This window comes from Rhinolophus sinicus, linkage group LG12 (assembly GCF_036562045.2).
Source record: "Rhinolophus sinicus isolate RSC01 linkage group LG12, ASM3656204v1, whole genome shotgun sequence".
NCBI classification, from domain to species: domain Eukaryota; kingdom Metazoa; phylum Chordata; class Mammalia; order Chiroptera; family Rhinolophidae; genus Rhinolophus; species Rhinolophus sinicus.
In genome coordinates this window covers 53,689,503-53,714,451 of record NC_133761.1, presented here as the reverse complement: position 1 = coordinate 53,714,451, position 24,949 = coordinate 53,689,503, and the positions used below count along the sequence as shown (strand labels likewise).

The following is a 24,949-nucleotide window of genomic DNA, read 5'->3' as shown; positions in this document are numbered from 1 at the left end:
AAATAAGACCTTGCGGAACAATCAGCTCTAATGCGTCTTTTGGAGCAAAAGTTAATATAAGACCCGGTATTATTATATTTTATTTTTATATTATATAATATTATATTATACTATACTTATATTATATTGTATTGATTATATTACATTATATTATTTAAGACCCGATCTTATAGTACAATAAGACCGGGTCTTATATTACCTTTTGCTCCAAAAGACGCGTTAGAGCTGACTGCCAGTCTAGGTCTTATTTTCGGGGAAACATGGTATTTGTAGCTGTGCGGCTTTGGGTGAGTTGTTTAGCTGTATGAAAGGTTAGCTGCCTTAGCTCAGTGTTGAGGTATGACAACGAGTAAATGAGATAATGTATTTAATCACATAGCAAGGTACCTTTATGGAATGGTCACTTTATTATTAGTTGTTCAACTTATTTGACTAATTTGAGGACCACTCTGTTTTATAAAATGGTTAGATTTCAATTTGGAGATAATATGTGAAGTTTTATATAATGAGCTATATAGTATATATGTAAAAGCTACCTGCTATTTAGTTTTGTGTATACATACAATGTTAAAATAAGCAACATTTTTGCTTTTTTTTTCTTCCAGGGAAAAATGGACTTGCTTGCTTGGCTTGTGGTCCACAACTTGAAGTAGTAAACTCTCTAACAGGAGAGCGGTTGTCAGCATATAGATTCAGTGGAGTGAATGGGCAGCCACCTGTAGTCCTAGCTGTGAAAGAATTCTCTTGGCAGAAGAGAACTGGATTGTTAATTGGATTGGAAGAAGCAGAAGGGAGCGTTCTCTGTCTTTATGACCTTGGTATATCAAGAGTGGTTAAAGCAGTTGTTCTTCCTGGAAGGGTAGGTACTGCTTAAGATAAGTGGACATTCTGCTGTCAAAACTGAATCCCTACTGGTTATACAAGTGTGTTCACTTTGTGAAAAATCATTGAGCTATACACTTATAATTAGATCATTTTTATGGAAATGTATTATTTTTCATTAAAAAGTTCAAAGTAAAAAAGGTTAAAAATGTTATATTATGAAAGGAACTTAAAATTTGAAATATAACTTTCTTATTCTTGGTTAGAAAATTACAAACTAAATTATAGTGATGACATGTTGTATTCTAATATCCTTTTGTATGAAAAGCACCATCTGAATCTTGTTCTTACCTCTAGTTGTGTTTTATGAGGACGCTGAAAGTATTAAACTATTCATTGCTATGGCATATTTTTCTCTCTTCTCTGTTTTTTCTCTTTTACTTTGAGACTATCATTGACCCTTGAACAATATGGGGGTTGGGGGTGCTGACACCCTTCCCACCCCTGTGCATTTGGAAATCTGCAGATAATTTTTTGGGGGGCATGTAATTTTTGACTTCTCAAAAGTTTAACTGCTAACAGCTTACTGTTGATGAAAGCCTTACCGATAATACAAACAGTTGATTAACACATATTTTGTGTGTTTTATGTATTACATACTGTATTCTTACAATAAAGTGAGCTAGAGGAAAAAAATGTTACTAAGAAAATCCTAAGGAAGACAATACATTTACAATACGGTATGTATTTATTGAAAAAAATCCACACATAAGCAGATCTATGCAGTTCAAACCCACGTTGTTCAAGGGTCAACTTATATAGCCTTGGAGCAATATGGAAAACATGTCTTCATTATTGTTTAAGATTTGAATAATATGTTTAAATAGCAGATGCATTTGTAATCACTATCTATTCTAATATATGTATGCCTTCCATATGCCAGACATGTTATCCAGTAGTAAATATAGAAGTACTTTGAATTCGGTTGTTTCTTCAGCAGGTTTATTGCTGTTCTTCCATGCTTGGTGAGAAAAAGTATACACTTACAAATACATATATGCACGTTCACACACACACAAATATAAAATCATGGAAGAGTAGGATTTTTTCTATATATGGTATGAAAAAGTATGCACTTAGATATACATAAAAATGTATGTATGTATGTATGTATAAAATGTATATAGTTCTAGAATAGAATTTTAAAATTAAAAGGGAGCTTAATGACAAAATAATATATTTTTACAGTTGAGGAAACTGACCCAGTGGGTTAATGTGGGGATCTGAAGTAATTTATAGCTTGCTCTCTTAATATGTACTCGCCAGTGGCAATGACTTTAAAGGCAGAATTAATTTAGCAATATATTGAGTGCTTACTATAAATCCAGCTATGTGCTAGAGTTTGAGAATTGTTTAATTGAACTTGGTCCATGCTATCAAAAAGCTTGTAGTCTAGTAGGAGAAGACAGGTAACAAGATTACAGCATAAGTATAGTAAGTACTTTCATAAGTTGAAGCATTTTAATTTGGCAAACACCTGGATAATTTTTACTCAAAAAGGTTGCACATTTCAGGCAAAGGGACTGGCATGTAAAAAGTTACAGTGTATGGAACATTTGGAAAACTAGGCTTATTTAGAACAGTTGTGGGGGGCAGGGGGAGTAGGAAGTGGGAGCCAGAAATGGTGAGGATTGAGATTGTGAATGGCCTTGTTTGCAATTAAAAGCCTTTAATTGCATGGTGAAGACTTTTTAGGTTTAGAGTGTAAAAAGCTAGATTAAGGTAGTTAGATAAATAATGATGATCTAAACCAAGGAAATGACAGTAGAAACTGAGAGGGGGGGGACAGCTTCAATATGTATTCAGGAGGTGCCATGGACAGGACTTGTTGATCAGTTAGGTAAGAGTACTTGAGAAGGGACTTCTCTGTGTTCTGATTGCCCACTTGGGTGGATGGCTGGTATCACACGGAAGAGGGAATATAGGAGAAGAAAAAGATGGGGAGGGTAGTGATAGATCACTTTAAAAGGAGTTCAGTTAACTAGTTGTTTTTTGACTAAGACACAATATATCCTCTTAAATTTGTTTGCTTTTAACTGTCTTATTTTAAAATTAAGGTAGCATTATCATTTACTTCACATAGTGTTAGTATGAGGAATGTAAGCTGTGACATTCATTACCCCTCACAGAGGAAACTGAGAATATGCTTTAGTATTTATAGACATTATTACTGTAATTTAGAAAAGGAAAACAATCCGTGAAATTACAGCTTTCAGAATTAGAATCACTATGGAATGTTTTTGTGTACTAATGAAACATAGAAAAGCCAAGCTTTTTGTCTATGATAATAAATTCATAGCCTGAAACAAACTTTAATCTTATATTAATACATAAACCATTGACCATAAATTTCTTCTTTTCTTTTAGAACGTTTATCTCAGTAGTATAGTAGAAATCACCAAATACTTATATATCGTACTTAATTTTTGTGAATTAATAGGAAACAGAAGGACAGCTAAATATACAATAAAATACGGACTATTAGTTACAGACATTTAAAATTTGACTCGAGATGAAGGGGGAAAATAACTGTATAATCTAGCTACAGTATGATTAACTAATTTCAATCCTTGTTAAATGTTTGATCCAGTCAGTGCTAAAGCTTTGTGTGAAGTCCATTATAATATAAGCCTTTTAAAGAAATGTTAGTTAGACCTCTTAAGGCTTTAAGACATAAATAAGACTCTTTTTTTTTTTTTTTTTTTTTTTTTAAGAATAAACTACATTTTTCTGGAATGATTTATTTTTACTGTTTCTTAAGGGAAGAGGCTATATAATCAGAGTAGCTGGTTAAGAGCTTTAAAGTGAGAAAAATCTAGGTTTGAGTTTTGTGCCTAATGATTATGTGACTTGAATAATTCAGCTAAACTTTCTAAGCCTCTGGGTATTTCATCTTTAAACAAGAATAATTACATAAAGTCCAATATCAAAAGATTATTGTTAACATTAAATGAACCAATTAGCACAATGCCTGGCTTACATTAAACTCTCAATAAACATCAATTATTATTCCAACTGCATGATTTTTTATATATTGAAATAATGCTGTAATTCCTATATTGGACGAATTTTATTATGTAATTCAGATTCACAAGTGTCAAATATGGATTTAGGATTTATATTAGAAAATGTTTAAATCTGTTATACCTAATAACCTGCTTTAACCTCAAAATTTATGTTTTTAATTGTTTTAATGTTAAAATTTATGTTTTTAATTTTCTCATTTGTATAAGAAGCAAATCATATATTTTACTTTCTAGGTAACAGCTGTTGAACCTATAATTAATCATGGAGGAGCCAGTGCAAGCACTCAGCATTTACACCCGAGTCTGAGATGGCTTTTTGGTGTGGCGGCTGTGGTAACTGATGTTGGACAGATCCTGCTTATTGACCTGTGTCTGGATGACTTGTCGTGCAGTCAGAATGAAGTAGAAGCATCAGGTAGTTTAGTCATTCTCTGCTCGAAACCAAAACTTGAGCACCTGAATATTCTGATGCAAGGGATTGCTTTTTAAAAATGGTACAAAAATTTTACATAGAAACTTCTTTCTGTTTCTTTGTTTCTTTTATTGTTTGGGTTTATTGCTTTATTGTTTTGGGCACTGTGGATATTTTTGCATGTTAGCCTATTTTATTAAGTGTTCATATACTAAAGTAGGCCTTGAAAGAGATAGGAATATTGATTTATTTGTTTTCAGATATATATTTGCATAATATCTATTATGTAAGTGCCAGAAGAAGGGCTAACGGTATAAAATTTTGATCGTTATCCGACAATATGAAATTACCCATCTGTGTAGGATCTGCCCTTCTGTTTTGGCATGTTATGTTCCTATGGTAAGAACCAAACAGAAATAAAGTAATTTATTAGGAAATAGCAGAGTAATTGAAAGTTTTTCCTTATAAAATAACATTCCAAAATAGAACTAATGCTACTCAAATTCAAAAAAAAGTGAAGACAATTTTTCCCATTTAATACTACTAATGCTTATGTTTATAAATTTATTGTTTATCAAGAGCTTTCAGTTTTTTGTTTTTTAATTTATGGGACTCGTATTTGATTGGCTTATATAGGGAGAGCTAACTTAAAAACTTTTTAAAAATGTATGTATTACTTACAAAGTTTCAGGAAAGAAACATTTCTCTTTGAGGACCTTCTTGATTTTTAAAGCAGTCCTGTAATATTGCATATCTGCTCAATTATGGATCAACTAAGGAATAGATATTGTCAGTAAATAACAAAACTGATTAAAGCTACAGTGGTGAACATTATATTGGACCAGAAATTGATTGAGGATCAATTTCTATAAATACTGTTTTGCAATTTTTCCAAACTTAATTGTATTTCTTATACATCCTGCCATATCAGTACATATGGAAACTACCTATTCTCTTGAATAAGTTTACAATATTCCATTGTATGAACTGTTTATTTTGGCAAAATTTAATCACTTACTATTCTCTGAAAAAATAATCAGAAGCAGAAAGATAACTGTTCAGGTACAATGTGATACGATTTTTTTCCCCTTCATAACATAATAGCATTGAATCTGCCTTTCACGAAGTTGTATCAATATACAGGCCTGAAAATTTTTCTTTGTTATTGAAGATTTTTGACATCTTCAAGTAGATAAAAGAAGATAAGAATTCCCACATACCCATTGCCTAAATTCAATTAGTTCTCAGGTTTTACCTTATGTGCACCTATTTTCTTTCATTTCCTTTTTCCCCCTTTCCCTCTTCATTAATTTAAAGCAATTAATGGTTATTTTTACTACAGAATCATTATGTCATTACCACTCCTAACAACATTAATACTAATTCCTTGGTATAGTTTAATAATCAAATTGCTGTGATTGTCTCTAAAGCACCTTTTTGCTATAGAGGTTTTATATACTTAATGTGTTTCATTCATTTATTTTCATTATTGTTTTTTGATGCTTAAAATGTTCTGTTTTTGCTAATAAGAGCTCCTTCATGTAGTCTGACAAATTCCCTTTAAATTTTGACAGCTTCCTAGAGTTCTGACACAAGATGTGTCTGGCTCATCTTACATATTTTCTGCCCCAAAGCTAAAGCCAGGCATTTCTCCAAGGGGAATATTTAGGTTGTTAATTCTAAATTTGAATGAAGAAACCATCAGCTTTATATATGATTGTTAAGGAATTGTTTAATTCTTTTTAAAAGAGTCTACTTTAAATAAAAATTTAAAAAAGTCTACTTTAGATATTTGATATATACTAAGATTTTTTTTTTTTTTTTAATTACATAAGGTTTTTTTTTGTTTTGTTTTGGTTTTGGTTTTTTTTTAAGGAAAGCACAGCTCACAGTGGCCCATGCTAGGATCGAACCGGCAACCTTGGTGTTATTAGCACCATGGTCTAACTGAGCTAAGCAGCTACCCCTACATAACGTATTTTGAAAATTAAGCATTTAATTACATAAGGGTGGCTATTTTTATACTTTAGCATACTTTATCACTAATCTTATTTTGATTGACCCCAGTAGTCTTCAGTTATGGCTTGAATAATGGGTGAAACATTTGCTTTTATGTGGTTCTTAGTTTGTTAATGCCCACCCCCCTCTTTTTTTAAAGACCTTGAAGTCATCACTGGCATCCCAGCTGAAGTACCACACATCAGAGAAAGTGTGATGGAAAAAGGGCGCCATCTGTGTTTCCAATTAATAAGCCCATCTGGAATAGCTGTTTCAACCCTTAGTTACATAAACAGGACAAATCAGCTTGCTGTAGGTTTTTCTGATGGCTATCTAGCACTGTGGAATATGAAAAGCATGAAAAGAGAGTAAGTATAACTTTTTTCTCTTGTTTGAATATTGGTAGTTTCTTTCTGAATATAACTTGTACTCAATTATTAATATTTAAAAATTAGCTTGAGGAGAAAAGGGTAGGATAGATTAATGATTGAATGAATGACTGAGTATGAATAATTTTTCATTGCATTAAATCATGACTTGATATAATAAGGAATGACAACACATGAATTTAGGTTGATTGTTTAGTGTATTTCTAGAAGGCATTTCAGTTATTGCATTCAGTTTGCTACTAAAGCATGACTAAAGATAAACCACATATTTGTATAGTATGAATTCTTTCAGAAATACTTTTCTTCATAACCATATGTGTCAATATATATGAAGTAGTACTCAGTTGACAGAAAAATAAAGGCTTTTTAAAAATCAAAGTTTATAAAATACTGTTTTGAAGTTTTTATGCTGTGAAAACCTTCCCTTAACTATAATTACATTGATACTTTTTATTAATATCTATGGTGTTAAAATTGCTGAGGAATTAACCCTTTATTGAGGAATTAACCCTGTTTTTGAGGGAGGTAGCAAATAGGCATTCTAGATTATTAATTTAATCTCTATTAAGACTTAAGTAGATTCCTATTTGTCTCTATTAAGGTGTCATATTTCTTTATTTTTTTCATGGTATATTAGATTTGTATCTTCAGTGATTTATCTTGCAGATGAGTCAACAAAATAGTCACTCTTCCAACTTTCTACTCAGTCTCGCCAACAAATTGGTACATACTTGTTTGAGTTTAGTAATAAGTGTTTGCCAAGTTTAAAGTGAAGGAAAAAGAGACATGGAAAATAACAAGAAGAGTCCCTCCTCTCAAACCAGGCCGATTCTTACTGTTGGTTTGTTTGATAATATTAGAGTATTATAAGCCCCTTAGGTAAACTCTGAATATCCTTGCACTTTCTCAGAGTCAAATTTTTCTGCAAAGTACCAGTGATGAAGGGTCAGTAGCTAGTCGCTCCCTATGGGAAGTCCATCTCAACTCTCTTTGCTGAAACCCGTTTACGCGCTCTTATCTTTGAATTTCTTCTAAGGGGGTACCTGGAAAACCTGACTTCTACAGTGTTTTTTCCTAGCACTATCATCTTTTCACTAATTATGCTTTTTAAGAGGTTTATGGGAACTCTTTGGATTCTAAATCATTCTGTCATAGTAATGAGGAAACTGACTTTCTAAAACCCAAGCAGCTAAAATGTAGTATTGGCACTATTTTATCTCTAGGGTACCTCTTACTGGGGAGTAGTACAGAGTGGTGTCAATATATTACTGGAAGGACTAGTTCACACATACGTATATACCTGTACATTAGTTATTTCAGCCCTTCCCACTTCTCCCTGGAGGATGGGTGCCATGCATATAGTCTTGATGTTTTATATCTTGTATCCAGTGTATTTTTGAAGGTAAGACTATTGTGTGAACAGTAGTTTGCTCTAACTCAGATTCTTACATTGATGCGTCTTCCTTTTTCGTGAAGTTTTAACTTAAAAGTATAAAGTGTACTAATTTTTATGCCTGTTTTAGATACTTCACACAATTGGAAGGTGGAAGAGTTCCTGTATATGCTGTTACTTTTCAAGAACCTGAAAATGACCCTCGTAATTGCTGTTATTTGTGGGCTGTTCAATCTACACAAGATAGGTAAGTGTGATACATGTGGTTTTAAAAAATATTTGTCAAAAATGGAGCAGCAGTTAATTTCTTTTGGAAAGCTTTATACTATGTTGTCTTTTTTAGTGAAAACAACATAATTCAGTGAATTAAGTTAAATATCAGTGAGACGAAATTGTGCTTTCTTGACTTGTTTCAAAGTTATTTCAAAGAATAAGCCAATACAGATGAGTAGGCAATCTCTTACTACCTTAGGCAATTTTTATGACCTTCTATGTTCTCTTATAAGAACATCTTTTCTCTTTTATAATCTTATTCCTTTTTTTTCCTATTTGTTTTGTATGCCTCTTTTATTTTTATTTATCCCCACTCTGTTTTTTAGTCCTTCTGCTTGCCTTTGGCAGTATATTTTTAGGATTAATTTGGTTACTTTTTCCCTGTGTCATAAGCTCTAATTTTGTTCCAACTACAACTAGTGAGAAATCTTTCTTTTCAGTTTAGTTTCTAACTGATTAGGCTTGTTCGTTTCTAGTGTGAGAACAGTGTAACAATTGATTTTCTTTTATTTTTCTGTGGTATTTAGTTATTTCTTTGATGATCAATGAAATAGTTAAAGTTGTGCTATAAATGTCATGATCTTGATAACTCATTGCTCCCAGTACTTTCTCTTCCCAAGTCCCATCCTACCTTAGATTTTAAGTACGTGAATTTTGGTCAGTTTGGGTTTTTGTGTTAGACGTTCCCACTTTGAATCTTTGTCTTAGCTCACACTAATAAATCAATGAACAAATAAATAATTTGCTACTTTTGATATTTGTCAATCCTGGAGAAAAAATGAAATAAAAATATAGAGACAGCTATTGGGATACCCCTCATTGAGTCAAATCCATATTTCCATCCATTTGAGTGTAATGTGGGCCAGCAGCATTGAAGAATGTGCCTTGTGAAGGCTGTGTGTGGTAGGGAATGACGGGGCATTTTTTATCTAAACAATTTTTGTATTGCACTTATTTTTCCTTCCAATACTGTAACTTGTGATGACAGATTCAATACATTTATTATTCTCTGTGTGGATATTTTTTCTTTCGCTTTTTCTAATGTCTAGAGGGGGTTCCCTTTTAAAACTGTTTTATAAGTGATGCTCACTCTGTCCTTATAATCGTAAAGCTATCTGAACTTTCTCTGCTCCTGATTTTTTCTAAAATCTTTGTGAACTATACACACTTACCTTGTTTTATTTATTTATTTTTAAAGTAGTTTTCAAAGCTACATACGCATTCTAAGCACAAATGAATCACAGTTTAAAATAAGGGCAGATTGCCAGTCAAGATGGCGGAGTAGGTAAACGCTGTGCTTACCTCCTCCCAGGACCACATCAAAATTACAAGTAAACTATAGAACAATCATTACTGAGAATTGCCTGAAGTCTAGCTGACTTGAAGCCCTACAACTAAGGACGTAAGAAGAAGCCACCTGGAGACTTTTAGGAGGGGCAGAAACGAAAAATAGGCTTGTCCAACACTCATGCTTGACCATTAAAAATCAGGAGGGCTATCTCAGCTGCAGAGGTCCCTCCTGGAGGAGTGAGGGGTCCCAGCCCCACACTAGGCTCCCCAACCCAGGGTTCCATTGCTGGGGAGAAAAGTCCCCCATAACTTCAGGCTGTGAAAACCAGCAGAGATTGTGGCTGAGAGAATAGGGCAGCTGCAATCCCAGGCACTCCCCTTAAAGGGCCCGCATACAGAGTCACTCACTGATGGACTCACTCGCTCTGAGCACTGGGGCAGCAGCTCGAAAGGCACCAGGGACATACAGGGAGGAATTGAATTGTCTGGCTTCAGGACAAGGGCTGGAGGAGCAGCTCTCTCTTGTAAGGAGGAGCTGGCAGAAGCCATTGTTCCTTTGTTGAGCCCTCCCCGTTCCTGGCAAGCAGATGCAGGTGGCCACCATATCTGAGTCTCCATCAACCTGGCTAACACCATTCCTTTGGCTTGCCCTGGTGATTCCCTGAGACCCCGCCCATCCAACCTTCAGGCCCACCCAAGCCACTTCCAGCGGTTTTTCCATACGAATAGTTAGTTGGTCTTGGGTCATGCATCAGACTTTTCTAAAAATCTTTCAAAGGTTCACAAAACCCAAACAAGCAACATCTGGCTTCGGCGTGTCCCATACATCTGGCTGAGCAAGCCTAAGCCCAGCACTAGTGATAGCCGGTCTCAGTTCACGGCTTGGTTTCTTCAGGTACCTCCAAGCCCAACACAGGTGGCAGCCATCTATGGGTTGCTTTGCAGTGGATCCCCTCCCAGGAAGCCCTGGGGCTGGCACTCCTAGTGGCCAGCTTCAGACTAAGCTGGAGTATCTCCCAGCCGCCTCCAAGGAGGACACACCCAAAGGGCAGACTAGGTAGGCACCAGAATCCTGCTAAAGTGAATCCTGCTCTATAGACTCAGCCCCTGCACAACAGTTCCCCCATGGCCAGTCCTCATAACCAATCAGCCCAAGGATGAATCCCTCCCATTAACGTGCAAACAGCAACCAAGACTACAGCACGGGGACACAATCTACACAGCTGGAACATTTGGCTCAGGTGAACAAGGGAGACTGCACCACTGAGTCCCACAGCACACCTACTACATAAGGCCACTCTACTAAGACCAGGAGACATAGTAGCTCTACCTAATACTTAGAAACAAACACAGGGAGGCAGCCAAAATGAGGAGACGAAGAACTATGTCCCAAATGAAAGAACAGAACAAAGCTTCAGAAAAAAAAACAACAGAAAATGGAGACAAGCAATCTACCAGATGCAGAATTCAAAACACTGCTTATAAGCACGCTCAGTGATCTCAGTGAGAACTCAACAAAGAGATAGGAAACATAAAAATGGAGATAGAAAACAAAAACAACCAGTCAGAAGTAAAGAATACAATAACTGAAATGAAGAATACGTTAGAGGGAATCAGCAGTACATGAGATGAAGCAGAGAATTGAATCAGGGATTTAAAAGATGAGGTAGCAGAAAACACCCAATCAGAACAGCAAAAAGAAAAAATAATCCAAAATAATGAGGATAGTTGAAGGGGCCTCTGGGACAACATCAAGTGTACCAACATTTGCATCAGGGGTACCAGAAGAAGAAAGATAGCAAGGGATTGAAAACCTATTTGAAGAAATAATAGCAGAAACTTCCCTAACCTGGCGAAGGAAATAAATATGCAAGCCCAGGAAATAGAGAATCCCAAACAGGATGAGCCCAGAGGCCCCATACCAAGACACATCATATCTTAAAAGTATTATGTTGGTGTAAAGGTAATTGCGGTTTAAAAAGTTAAATCAATTGCAAAAACCACAATTATTTTTGCACCAACCTAATAGCAAAAGAAAGGCAGTTAGTTACCTACAAGGGAGCTCCCACAAGACTGCCCGCTGATTTCTCAACAGAAACTTTGCAGGTCAGAAGGGATTGGCAGGAAATATTAAAAGTTATGAAAAGCAAGGACCTACAACCAAGATTACTCTACCCAGCAAAGCTATCATTTAGAATGGAAGGAAAGATAAAGGGCTTCTCAGACAAGAAAAAGCTAAAGGAGTTTATCACCATCAAAGCAGTATTACAAGAAATGTTAGAGAGACTTCTGTAAGATTTGGGAAAACAAGATAAAAATATGAATAATAAAATGGCAATAACTACATATCAATAATTAAATGGATTAAACGCTCTGATCAAAATAGGGTGGCTGAATTAATAAGAAAACAAGACCCTTATATATGCTGCCTACAAGAGACCAGATCAAATGAAACTAAAGGGATGGAAAAAGATACTTCATGAAAAAAAAAAAGCTCGGGTAGCAATGCTTATACCAGACAAAATAGAGTGCCAAAAAAAGTATACACATTTTAAGGAAGGAAGAAAACTATTAAAATTATAATATCCAATATGTACTGATAACAAAAGATGAATACAAGTCACATTTGAGCAATTACAAGAGTTGCTCAAAGTGGTTAACCGTCAGTGTCCAGACACTTCTGATTATGACAAACTACTAAGTAATACATAGATAAAATCTCGTAAAATGTGTATACATTTTTTTGGCACCCCTGGTAGACTTTAAAACGAAGGCTATAACAAGAAACAAAGAAGGACCGAGTAATCCCACTTAGTATTTATCAGAAGAAATCCAAAACACTACTCAAGGGGACATGTGCATCTGTATGTTCATTGCCGCATTATTTACAATGGCCAAGATGTGGAGGCAACCTGGGTGTCCGTCGATGGATGAATGGGTAAAGAGAATATGGTACACACTATATATATAATGGCATATTGCTTGGCTGTGGAAGGGAATGGGTTCTTGCCATCTGTGGTGGCATGGATGGACCTGGAGGGTATTGTGCTGAGTGGAGTATGTCAGACAGAAAAAGACAGATGCCATGTGATTTTGCTTTTATATGTGGAATCTAAAGAACAAAATAAACAAAACAGAGAACATTTTGATGGTTGCCAGATAGATGGGAGGGAGGTTCGGGGTGGGTGAAAAAGAGGAAGGGATTAAGTACAAATTGGTAGTTACACAGTAGTCATGGAGACGTAGGGTATAGTATAAGGACTGTAGTCAGTAATAGTGTAATGATTATGTATGGTGTCAGATGGGTACTAGATTTATCTGGGTGATAGGTGGTGGGGGGTGTTGAGGACAGGGTGAAAAAGATGAAGGGATTAAGTACAAATTGGTAGTTACGAAACCGTCATGGGGTAGTTACAAAATAGTAAAGTAAAACATATAGTCAATAATATGGTAATAACTATGTATAGTTGCCAGGTAGGTGCTAAACTAGTCAGGGAGGTCACTTCTTAAATTATAGAAATGTCTCACCACTATGCTGTACACCTGAAATTAATACAAAATAATACTGAATGTCAACTGTAATTGAAAATTAAAGCAGGGAAAAAGATAAAGGGGAATAAGAGGTTCAAATTTCCAGGTATAAAACAAGTCATGGGGATGTAATGTACAGCATGGGGAATATAGTCAGTAATATTGTGACAGCGTGGTATGTATGGTGTCAGATGGTTGCTGGACTTACGGTGATCACTTCTTTAGGTATATGAATGTTGAATACCTATGGTGTACATCTGAAACTAATACGGAATTATATGTTAGCTGTATTTTAATAAAAATATTTTTAAAAAGAAAAAAATAAAATATGGGCAGAATAGTGTTTTCTGTTTTTCTTATACTGAGACCCTATATTTAGTTATCTTTATTATCCACAAAACATTGAGTTAGTAACACATGGGAACATTTCTCTAATGATTTTTAAATCACTTTTTAGAACTCTATTCTTCTAATAGGACGAGTTTAATTTTTAATGTAGATTATTTATTCCTAAATAATTTTGCATTGCATTGTTGTATGATGTGAGATGTTTTTTTGCCAGTGGTATTTTTGTGGACTCTCGTCTTTGGTGAGTGGTAAGGACAATTAAATTAGGTTAGGCACCTCTCTGAGAATCTGATGAAGGCTATAGAGTATACTGGTATGTGTTTGTATGTAGTGATTTAAAGCAGGATTCCTGACATAGGGCATTCTGTGAGCTCCTGCACATTGTGTACAAGATTATTTACATTTGTTTATATATGTGTATAAATAACACATTCAAAACACATACATGTAATACACGTATGCATGTCAGGAACGGTGTTTTAAATCATCCTTAAATCAATCTCTTATCTTACAAAGGTGTGCAGTAAAACGGTCTCTTCTTCCAGCCCCCGGTCATTGAATCTCCCAGCACTTTAGTGTCATTATAAATAGATTCAAGTTACATAAATTTAGATTATAAGTCTTAATCAGAAAGATGGGTGATGTAGTCTTTTCCTCCATCCCCATCAGAGCAAGCGTTTGGGAAAAAGAATCACTGTAGAGTGACTGTGCCATTACAGAATTATATGGGTATAAATCTTAAATTGTTGCCATAGTACCCATCAATTAAAATTAAAGCCACATTTAGTTTTGTAATAATGGAAAAGTGGATGAAAAAACTCATTGCTATTCCCTTTAATATTGGTTGTATGCATTTTATCATGTTTAGTATTTGGTCGTTGAGAGGCTGTCTTTGCTTCATGTCCATATATTTATTCATTCAACAAAATTGTTCAGCATTTACCTGTGCTAGTAACTAACTGTTCTGGAGACTGTAGCAATGCATAAGACAGAGTTCTGTTCTAGATTTTATATTAGAGTGAGGAAGACAGGTGGTAAATAAATATACTAGAACATATAGCTAATATAATTTCAAATAGTGACACAGGAATAAAGCTGGGAAAGGAGATAAAGAGTGTGTATACTGTGTTTCCCCCAAAATAAGACCTAGTCGACCATCAGCTCTAATGTGTCTTTTGGAGCAAAAATTAATATAAGACCTGGTATTATGTTATGTTACATTATACCAGGTATTATATTATACCCAGTCTTATATTAAAATAAGACTGCGTATAATATATTAATTTTTGCTCCAAAAGATGCATTAGAGCTGATGGTCCAGCTAGGTCCTATTTTCAGGGAAACACAGTAGTAGGGAACTGCTATTTTAGATAGTATAGTTAGTTGAGATTTGATTGAATGAAGTTGGACTGGGCAGGTTGCAGGGAGAGTCATGGGAAGATCTGGGGCAAAGAATGCAAAAACCATAGTAAAATGTTTCAAGGAAGAGCAAGGCCAGCCAGGGTAGAGTGCAGAGTAATCATAGATGAAGCCAGAAAGTTTATGTAGGCCTGCGTAGGCCAGCATACGGTAGGTGTTTAAATTTGGTCTGGCTACTCTAGACCAATTAAGTCAATTTCTAGTGGTAGGACCTAAGCATTAGTAGTTTTTCAAAGCTCCTATGGTGATTTAAATAATAAGCAATCACAATTGAAAAACACTGGCCTCAGAGAGAATGAGACTAACTAGAGAAAAGAAGAGGGCAGAGAACTGAGCCTCGGAATTATGTCTATACTTAGACATAATTGGAGATTGAGAACAAGAGGGCAGAACATCCAGCCAAGGACTAAGGATAGTGTAGTATGAGGAATATTAGGAAGTGTGGCATCCTGGAAGCCAAGTAAAACAAATGTTTTAAGAAAGAGCAGCTAGAATAAGAATGCAAATTCAGACAATATGGCTTTGAAATCTGTGTTCTTAATACTTCCTGCACTCTGTGCTAGAGGAGTACAGAGTTGGTTTGGTATCTTTGCTTTATATCCCCATCCCTGTTGTATCCCCCTCATCTTCATGGTATGTGGCGACATGGTCATTTTAGGTAGAAGCCTCACAGTCTAGAGGAAGAGACCGGAAGAATGAGCTCAGGACAAGGAGCAAAGCAAAAAACCTTAAGGACCATTTTCTATAGTTGCCATGGGATAATTCTGTTTACATTCTAGTATTTCCCAGAACGTGGGCCCGCTGCACCTAGCTGCAAAGGAAGCTGGGAAATGTAGTATATTTTAGGCAGCCGTGTACCTACCTAATTAAAGCATACCTATTGAAGAAGGGGAAAAAGAATACTGGGCAAACAGTTATAGTCTCTGCTACATAAGGTATTACCTAATGTATGCAGACCCTATTAGCCTAATTAAAATCAATAAAAAATTAACAATCAGTTTTTGTTTCAAAGGACTGCATTTTGTGAAAACAGCCAAATAAAACAGAATTCTTAAACTGAGCTTAATTTCGTCAATATTGCATGGATACTAAATTTATTTGGACAGGAAAGAGATGCTTAATATATTAATATGATATTTAGTGTTTCTCCTCAGCTAATTTCTGCTTCTTTCAGTGAAGGGGATGTTTTGAGTTTGCATCTGCTTCAGCTGGCTTTTGGTGACAGAAAGTGTTTGGCATCGGGACAAATCTTATATGAGGTAAATGGTAATGGTAATACAGCTTATTACCATTTTGTTCATTGTTTATTTTAATTTCTGTTTTAGGATATTAAGATATTGAAAAGTTATTGTTATGTTTAAGTTAATGCTGTATGCATAATATAATGGAAAAAGTATTAGATTAGGGATTAGGAGTCTAACTCTTTTACCAAGGCAGCATTATTAACTTCTCCAGGTATTACTTTCCTCTAAAATGAGGGGATTGGACAGTACTGAAGCTTATGGCCTAATTGGTACCCAGGAAAAATAAACCCACTTTGTTGCTGTAATATATCAAGCAGTAAACCATGGGGTGACTTTATAAACAGTCTTGCCATTTAAAATTAATTGTAAAAGAGGGTAAATGCATCCAGCCTTTCAGATTATTATTTTTCTGGCTGAGTTCTTGAGGAAATAGTGGGGTGCTGCTGCTAATACCTATATTTGATGAACCCTCAGATTCCATTTTGTAGAACAGACTTTCTTAACCTAGTGTTTAAGGTGACAGGGATGGGAATCCATGAGTCCCTGAATTATTATGCCTTTTTGTGGGGAAAGTTTTCATATCTTTTGTCAGATTCTTAAAGGGATCAATGAGCAAAAATAATTTAAGAACTATTGTAGAGCAAGAATTTCAGTGAGAACACAGGAGTAGGTTTGCTGGCAGAGAAAGAGAGAGAATTTTGATGGTTAGTCCACTTTATAGTACAACTGGTAGTACATGAAGGTTCCCATGTTTGATATCAGCTTTGGAAGATTTAATAGTAATATTTTTGAGATACTAAATCTAACGTTTTATTTGTTTTATTCTGTGTAAAATTTTAGAGCCCTTTTCAGTGATATGTTCTCTTCAGGGTTTAACTTTTTTTTGTTTTCTTTGTATTGTGTGAAAAATCTTTAAACTTAGAGAACATTTAATTTTAGAATGACTTTTCCCTTAGAATCCTATTAAGATAAAGATTTTTGTACATCTTGTGTTTCAGGGGTTAGAGTACTGTGAAGAAAGATACACACTGGACCTCACAGATGGCATGTTTCCTTTGAGGGAACAGACTAGTAATACCAAACTGTTGGGATGCCAGAGTATAGAGAAATTTCGATCTCATGGTGACAGGGAAGAAGGCATGAATGAAGGTTAGTTGAAAGTACTCACATCACGTGAATGCTTGATTTAAGATTTATGACAGGTATTGGTTTCTAGAGTTTTCACACTCCTGGCAGTTAAAAACTTGAAATACGGAATATGGAAGTTATCCAGGTCTGTATGAGATAGTGGGTATTTCTTGTTTTTCAGATTACTGTGTAGAACTCAAGAATTGAACAGGTTAAGGAAATGAGAGATCCTTGTATTTTAATCCAGCTCTTAAAACAGACAAAAATAATTACTCGTTTTGACTAGTATAAATAGTCTCTGAATGTTTCTCTGTGTAGTTTTTGAGACACATATGGCAGACATGCCTTGGTTGCCGTGATCTTTTTCCGTCTCCTTTAGTATGATCCCTTCTTCCTGGTAAATATCCTGGCATAGTAAAAATTGCATAGATTTTAGAATCCAACATGGATTCAAATCCCAGCTGTCACTAGTTGTGACCTTTGACAAATTAGTTTATATTTTTGAGCCTCTGTTTCCCCATCTGGGGTGACATAATGCAGTTACATCTTTAGCAAAGTGTGGGTGTGAGGATTAAATGTGCTAATGTCATACGTTCATTCAGTTCTGGGAATGCTCACTAGAGCCTTGGTTGTGTTTGTGTTCTTACCGGGATTGATTCTCATGGTTAGCTCATTCACGCCAGAGATGTCTCTGTCCGAGTCCCCACACCTGTGTTAGTTTTCACACCCAGACATGTCAAAACCTCATCAAGTTCTTTTTATTCCCCACTTGCATCTTCCTTTTTCTATTTCCTGTCAGTTGTGTCTCTTATTTTTACTTTTCCTCTTTCCTTCTATTGATGTCTGTTACTTTGTTCCTATCTTTCAATTCCATATCCACTACCCAGGTTCTTGTCTTTTTTCCCCCTTTACCATATCTTGGTAGATCAGTCTTTCTCAACCACAGACCTTTAAAGAATTAAGCCTTAAGGCCTAAAGGCATACGTTTTAAGTATTGATATTCTCTGGTACTAGCTATGAGCCATTCTTGGGAGAATATTCATTCACTTTCTACTTCCTCCTTCCAGTACCTAAAAGTTGCCAAAATATTAACTGAAAACGAGCCAGGATAACTTTTCTGATGAGTGTTTTTTAATAAAGTCTTCTTGAAATAGAAATAGTCAAGATACAAGTGAATGAATCTTTTCTTATAGAATAAATAATAGAAATGTGTTTTGACAAATCAAATATGACTATGAGAAAATCTTGCTACAATTTTATTTAGCAGATTTTACTTTGAGATTATTCTATTTTTAAAATTACCGTTTCTCTTTAGTTCAGTCACCTGACACCAGTGTTTCAGTCTTTACCTGGCAAGTGAATATATATGGACAAGGAACGCCTTCTGTATATTTGGGGCTTTTTGACATAAATCGTTGGTATCATGCACAGATGCCTGATTCATTAAGGTATGATATATACTTCGTTTTCTCTCTCTCTCTCTCTCTCTCTCTGTCTCTCTCTCTCTCTCTCTCTCTCTCTCTCTCTCTCTCTCTCTCTCTCTCTCTCTCTCTCTCTCTCTCTCTTTCTCTGTATGTGTAGCAGTTCAGTGACTTAAAATTTTTGTAAAATTTTCTTTTAGATCAGGAGAGTATCTGCATAATTGCTCTTATTTTGCATTGTGGTCACTGGATCCTGTTGTAAGTACAACTTCTCCACATTACATCTTGGATGTATTGGTTCATGAGAGAAGTTTAAGTAGAGGAATTCCGCCTTCATATCCCCCTCCTGAGCAGTTTTTTAACCCAAGTACTTATAATTTTGGTATGTATTTTCTTAACGTTACTTTTTGAGAAAAATAACATGCAAGAGATTATGTACATGTGTGTATTGATGTGTAGTATATGTGTATATGAATGTACTGTTACCTTATCTCTTTGTCAGTTAATATATGGATAACTTAGGAAATTAATTTGATACACTGGTATATATGTGAGAAATTTAATACTGCTATGTTTTATAAAGAAATTACCACTATTTTGAATTTGCTAGGAAAGATTAAATATTTCACATTTAATGCATTTGTGATCAGGTTTCGTATCTTGTTAGGATAGAAATACCTAGAAAAATTATTTTAAAATGTATTATATGTAATAATTTGATACCTTGGCTAGCAATCTGTAATATGTAAATTTTGTTGTATTAATGCCATCTCAAATATAATATGTAAGTGGATTTGTTAAATTTTTTTGTTTTCTTTAGATGCCACTTGTTTGTTAAACTCAGGAGTTGTTCATATAACTTGTACTGGCTTTCAGAAGGAGGTAGGTAACGACCGACAATGTGAACAGCATTTCTTATTGAACTCAAGTCAGATCGTGGATTTAAACTTTATTTAATGTAATTATGTAAGCTATTGTTGCAGCTAAAATGGTAGCTTGTGCCAGGTTAATAGGAGGTATTGGGATGTTTTTCGCAGCTTTCTGTAGACGTTAGTTAGTTACTTGAAGAAAAAGAGGAAAAGAGCAAAGTAGGTCAGTGCTTTACCACATCCCTTTTTTATCTTTCCTCTTAATTCTCCTCTTTCTTCTCAGAAAGCTTATAAATAAATGAAGTAATGCAAAGAAGGTACCTACTAGCACAGTGGTACAGTGCCTGGCATAGAGTGGATTATATATTGAAAAGTACTTTTCCAGGAAAACGTGAAGTGACAAACTTTTTAATTGATAATCAACTAGATGTAGATGAATGCCATATTTATACTTCATATCAGATCTCTTTTATACTAGACCAAGAGGAATAAACTGCAGCGTTGTGTGTGTGTGTCAAGTTCATTAAGATCTGTCACCAAATCTATCAGCTTTAGAGAAGGTCACATGGTTACCTTTCATAAAAACAAGCTCCCTAATACTCTTTTATCAGTCCTACTACTGCTGCTAGTAGTGTTTATAACTAACAAACATTGTTTAGCTCAAGAACCTATAAACCCACTTCCTTGCAAGAAGTACAAAAATGTAGTCTTCCCCAGTTTCCATTTTAGTGTTTTTAGTTTTATTCAAAATGTTAAGTGTAAAGTAGGGTAGTTTGTTAAGCATTCTTAAATGTGGTTATTTGAACTGAGTAGTGATTGATATCTGTAATTGATCTGTTACAGACTTTGACTTTTTTAAAGAAATCAGGACCATCTCTCAATGAAGTCATCCCTGATGGTTATAATCGCTGTCTTGTGGCTGGCCTTCTCTCACCAAGACTTATTGATATTCAACCTTCTAGTTTAAGTCAGGTTAGACGAGTTTTAACTCCACTGTTTCTTTTGCATCGTGTGTTATCTTTCTGTTATAATAGAAATATCTTAGATCTGCAAAAGTAGGGTAAGTAGTATAATGCCCAGTCTGCATGATAGTAGCTATGGTCTTAGATTTGGCTTAAAATTCATACTCAAAGGACCCAATAGGCCATAACTTGGCACCAGCACCAGGCTCACTTAGCTGTGAAGAATGACATAGGACAGGAAAAATATGGCTGCATCAGGCATGTCATGAGTAGAAGTCGTTATAACAGTCTTGGGGCCGTTTTCCAGCCCCCAGAGAGAACAGCATAGATGCAAGAGAACAAGATCTCATGAGTGGAAACCATACTGACTTAGGTGAATTTCATGGTCTGTAGCAGCAAAGTGTGGTCCTTGGTATCGGCTTCGCTGGGAAATTGTTAGAAATGCAAGTTCTTGCATCCTATCCTAGAGCTACTGAACCGGAAACTCCAGGTATGGAGCCCAACAATCTGTGTTTTAATAAGCCCTGGATGTAATTCTGATGCAGTGTTTTGAAGAACATTGCTCTAAAGAAACAGGTATCTTATAAAAGCCTATTGTGATATTTCCAATTTCCTGCAAAACAAGAGTTATAGGACTCAGACTCAGTCATGGAAGCCAAAATCTTAACTTCCCAATGGATAGTTATAGTCCATTCACAATTTTCCTAGTCCTAATACATTATAACAATCAGGAGACATTCTCACAATAAATAGTGTTGCCTGGTGACAGCTCATAATTCACATTTATTTTAAATCAGTATTTGCTAGTAAAATATGCTGGAAGAAAGTAAATCAATGCTAGGGCATTTTCCCATGGATAAAGAAAAAATGTTTCTGCCCAAGTAGTATTTGAATTGAGTGATTTAAATAATTATAGATACAAAACATAATAAATTGAAGAAAGCCTTTTAAATATTAGATGAAATGTAAATATTGTTGCTCATGGTTTAACACCTACATTTGGCATTTAATACTTAATTTAATGGAAACAAAAAGAAACACTCCATACTATTATCATCAGGAGATTTTTTGCTGTTCCCTTTCCTCTCCTCTGTTTATATTATTGTATCTGTAAATATTACTTACTACATAGTCATGTTAACATTTTTTCCCTATATAACTTTTGTTTTTTCCTGGCTTTTTCAAGTGGCCTTTTTAAAAAAAACAAACAAACCTTGCCTAAGCTATCATTTACTCAACCTTAACTTTTTCTTCTTAGTTTTTGCTCTTTGTGGAATTCCATCAGGCAAATGTTGACTATCATTTGATCTTCTGTTAGCTTATCTTTACTTTCCCACTGTTTGTCTCTTTTGCCTCTGGTTCTACTTTCTCTGGGAGATTTCTTCTTCCCTTTTATTTTTTTCTATTAGATTTTTTAAAAATTTGGATCTAATTTCAAATTTCGATGAGCTATTATTCTTTGATCATTCTTTTTTCATAGTAATCTGTGCTGTTTTATGGATGAAATATCCTCTATATATATGTTTAAAGTTTCATTTTAGGTTCCTGCATTATTTCTGTTTTCTCTGAAGTCGTTTTTTATTACTTCAGTCTTTCTGATGCCAGTGGTTATCCTCAGATGTTTGGTGGTCCTTAGTCATCTGTTTATATATAAAGTGAGTTAGTAACAGATTTTATAAACTCTCTTTTGTGTGGGTAGAGTTCCTTCAGAAGCATCTTTTAGGATGATAGATTGGATGTGCACCATTTCTGTAGGGAAACCCCATATATTTTCCGGGGCCATTCAGTTTTTCCAAAGATCTGTCAGGCTGGCCTCCACAGTTCTTTGCTGCAGGGTAACAGACGGGTGGGACTCTCTGTTCCATATACCAAGTTTTAACCCCGTTGCCTGTTTGCAATCCCATGTTTGACCACCCTTTCCCCCAACTTTGCTCTGAACCTGGTTTCTCCAAGAATTCAGTCTAATCGGATTCTGAGAGCCAAACTGACTCTATTCTCATCTGTAGTTCCCCTCTGTGGGGACTTGAGGACATGGTTCCCTTCATACTGCTAAATAAGCCACCTTTTCTCTGTTCCTTAACTGCTTTTCAAAAATTCTGTTGAGCTATCTTATTTCATAATGCCTTCTCTTTTTCTTGTCTTTGTTGACTTATACCTTTTTTACTAATGATTTTTAAAATAACAGCTTTATTGATATAGTATAACTCATATATTATACAATTCACCTATTTAAGTGTAAAGTTCACTGGTATTTAGTGCACTCATGGAGTTGTGTACCTATAACCACATTTTCATCACCTCCCAAAAAACCCTGTACCCATTAGCAGTCACCCCTTTCCTTCCCTCCTCTCCCCAAGCCTTTCATAACCACTAATCTGCTTTGTCTTTATAGATTTACTGGTTCTAGACATTTCATATAAATGGAATCAAATAATATATGGCCTTTCTTTGACTTAGCTTAAGGTTTTTAAGGTTCATTCATGTTGTAGCGTATATCAGTACTTCATTCCATTTTATGGCTATATGATACTCCACTATATCAGTATACCACATTTTATTTATCCATTCTTCATTTGATGAGCAGTTTTGGGTTATTATGAATAATGCTGCTTCATAGAAGTTTTGTGTGGACGTGTGTTTTCATTTCTCTTAGATGTGTACCTGGGTGTAGAATTGCTGGGTCGTATGGTAATTTTGATTTTGAGGAACTACCAGACTGTTTTCCAAAGTGGGCTTTAACGTGTTACGTTCCCACCAGCACTGTATGAGGGTTCCAGTTTTTTCACATCGTCACCAATGCTCATTGTCTGTCTGCTTGTACATAGCCATCCTAACGAGTCAGTGATTTTTAAGCCTTTAAATTTTTGTATTCTGAACTAGAACTTGCTACCTCTGTGTCTGTGATCACATATCCTTTCTTATTTCATTTTTTTCCTTTTTTTTTTTCATACATGGATTAGGAAGAACAGTTAGAAGCTATATTGTCAGCAGCAATCCATACAAGTTCTCTGGGAGTTTTGACTGGATGTATCAGAAGGTGGATAACAGAAGGTAAGATTATGAGTTTTAACAAAAATTACTTTCGTATTTTTTAAATCATCAGTTCACTGTTTTAGGGTGTTTTTTAAGTTAAACTTCATTTGGAGATAGTACGTATTTGTAAATTCACATGCAGTTACAACACAGTTGTAAAGCATAATATACAGAATGATCCTGTGTACCCTTCACCCCATACCACCACCTTCACCCCGATGGTAAGATCTGGCCACTTTCTAATATAATAGCACATAACACAGCATCACAATCAGGGTCCCCCATGGTGCCCTTTTACAGCCACATCCTTAACCCTGGGCAGTCACCACCTCCTCCCCTTCCCCACCCCTAACCCATGCAATCACAACTCTATTCTGTATTTCTATGATTTTGTCATTTCAAAAATGTTCATAAATGGAATTGTACAGTATATAACCTTTTGGGATTGGCTCTTTTTCCTCAGCAAAATTCTCTAGGATTCATCCAAGTTGTGTATATCACTCTTGTTTTTTTACAAACACTACACACACACATTTTTGTTCTGAACCATTTGAGAAGAAGCTCAAGTGATCATGCTTCTTTACCCATAAATGTTTCAATATTATATCTGTCTAAAAACAAGAACATTCACTTATAAAACCACTTTGCAGGGGTGGCCGGATGGCTTAATTGGTTAGAGCTCAAGCTCTGAACAACAGGGTTGCCGGTTCGATTCCCACATGGGCCAGTGAGCTGCGTCCTTCACAACTAGATTGAAGACAAAGAGCTGCCATTCAGCTGACCCGCTGGAGGGGTGACTGGATGGCTCATTGGTTAGAGTGCATGCTCTCAACTCTCAACAAGGTTACCTTGAAGGACAGTGACTTGAAGCTGATGGACCCTGGAGAAACACACTGTTCCCCAATATTCCCCAATTAAAAAAAAACAAAAAACACTTTATACCTATAAAAATTAAGAAAATTAACATTGATAACATGCATGCAATTATCTAATCTGCAGACGTTACTGGAATCTCACTAATTGTCCTAATAATGTCCTTTGTGGTATTTTTAGGGAGGGGAAAGGGGAATCCAGAATTTAATCCAGGATATATATTCTATTTAGTTGTCATGTCTTTAATCTCTCTTAATTTGGTATAATTCCTAAGTCTTTGTCTTGCAAAAAATTGACATTTTAAAAGAATATAACCCTGTTATTTTGTAGACTGCCTTTCAATTTGTGTTTGCTGTTCTTTCCTCCTGGTTAGATTCAGATTCTGTGGTTTCATAGCAGTACAACGTGTGCTGCACTCAGGATACATGATGCCAATTTGTCTACATTGATACTGGTTT

At 35.3% G+C, this 24,949-nt stretch overlaps 1 protein-coding gene across 1 annotated transcript in view; it reads left to right on the top strand.

Annotated features, from left to right (window-relative positions):
- AHCTF1 (AT-hook containing transcription factor 1) overlaps window positions 1-24,949 on the top strand; it is a 60,007-nt gene that overhangs the window by 13,339 nt on the left and 21,719 nt on the right. Inside the window, exons 3-13 of the mRNA XM_074316326.1 lie at window positions 606-859; window positions 4,143-4,323; window positions 6,479-6,686; window positions 8,231-8,347; window positions 16,136-16,220; window positions 17,204-17,354; window positions 18,649-18,781; window positions 18,955-19,136; window positions 19,575-19,636; window positions 20,467-20,595; window positions 23,546-23,636. Coding sequence (XP_074172427.1) covers window positions 606-859; window positions 4,143-4,323; window positions 6,479-6,686; window positions 8,231-8,347; window positions 16,136-16,220; window positions 17,204-17,354; window positions 18,649-18,781; window positions 18,955-19,136; window positions 19,575-19,636; window positions 20,467-20,595; window positions 23,546-23,636 — 1,593 coding nt within the window. The remainder of the gene's footprint in view (window positions 1-605; window positions 860-4,142; window positions 4,324-6,478; window positions 6,687-8,230; window positions 8,348-16,135; window positions 16,221-17,203; window positions 17,355-18,648; window positions 18,782-18,954; window positions 19,137-19,574; window positions 19,637-20,466; window positions 20,596-23,545; window positions 23,637-24,949) is intronic.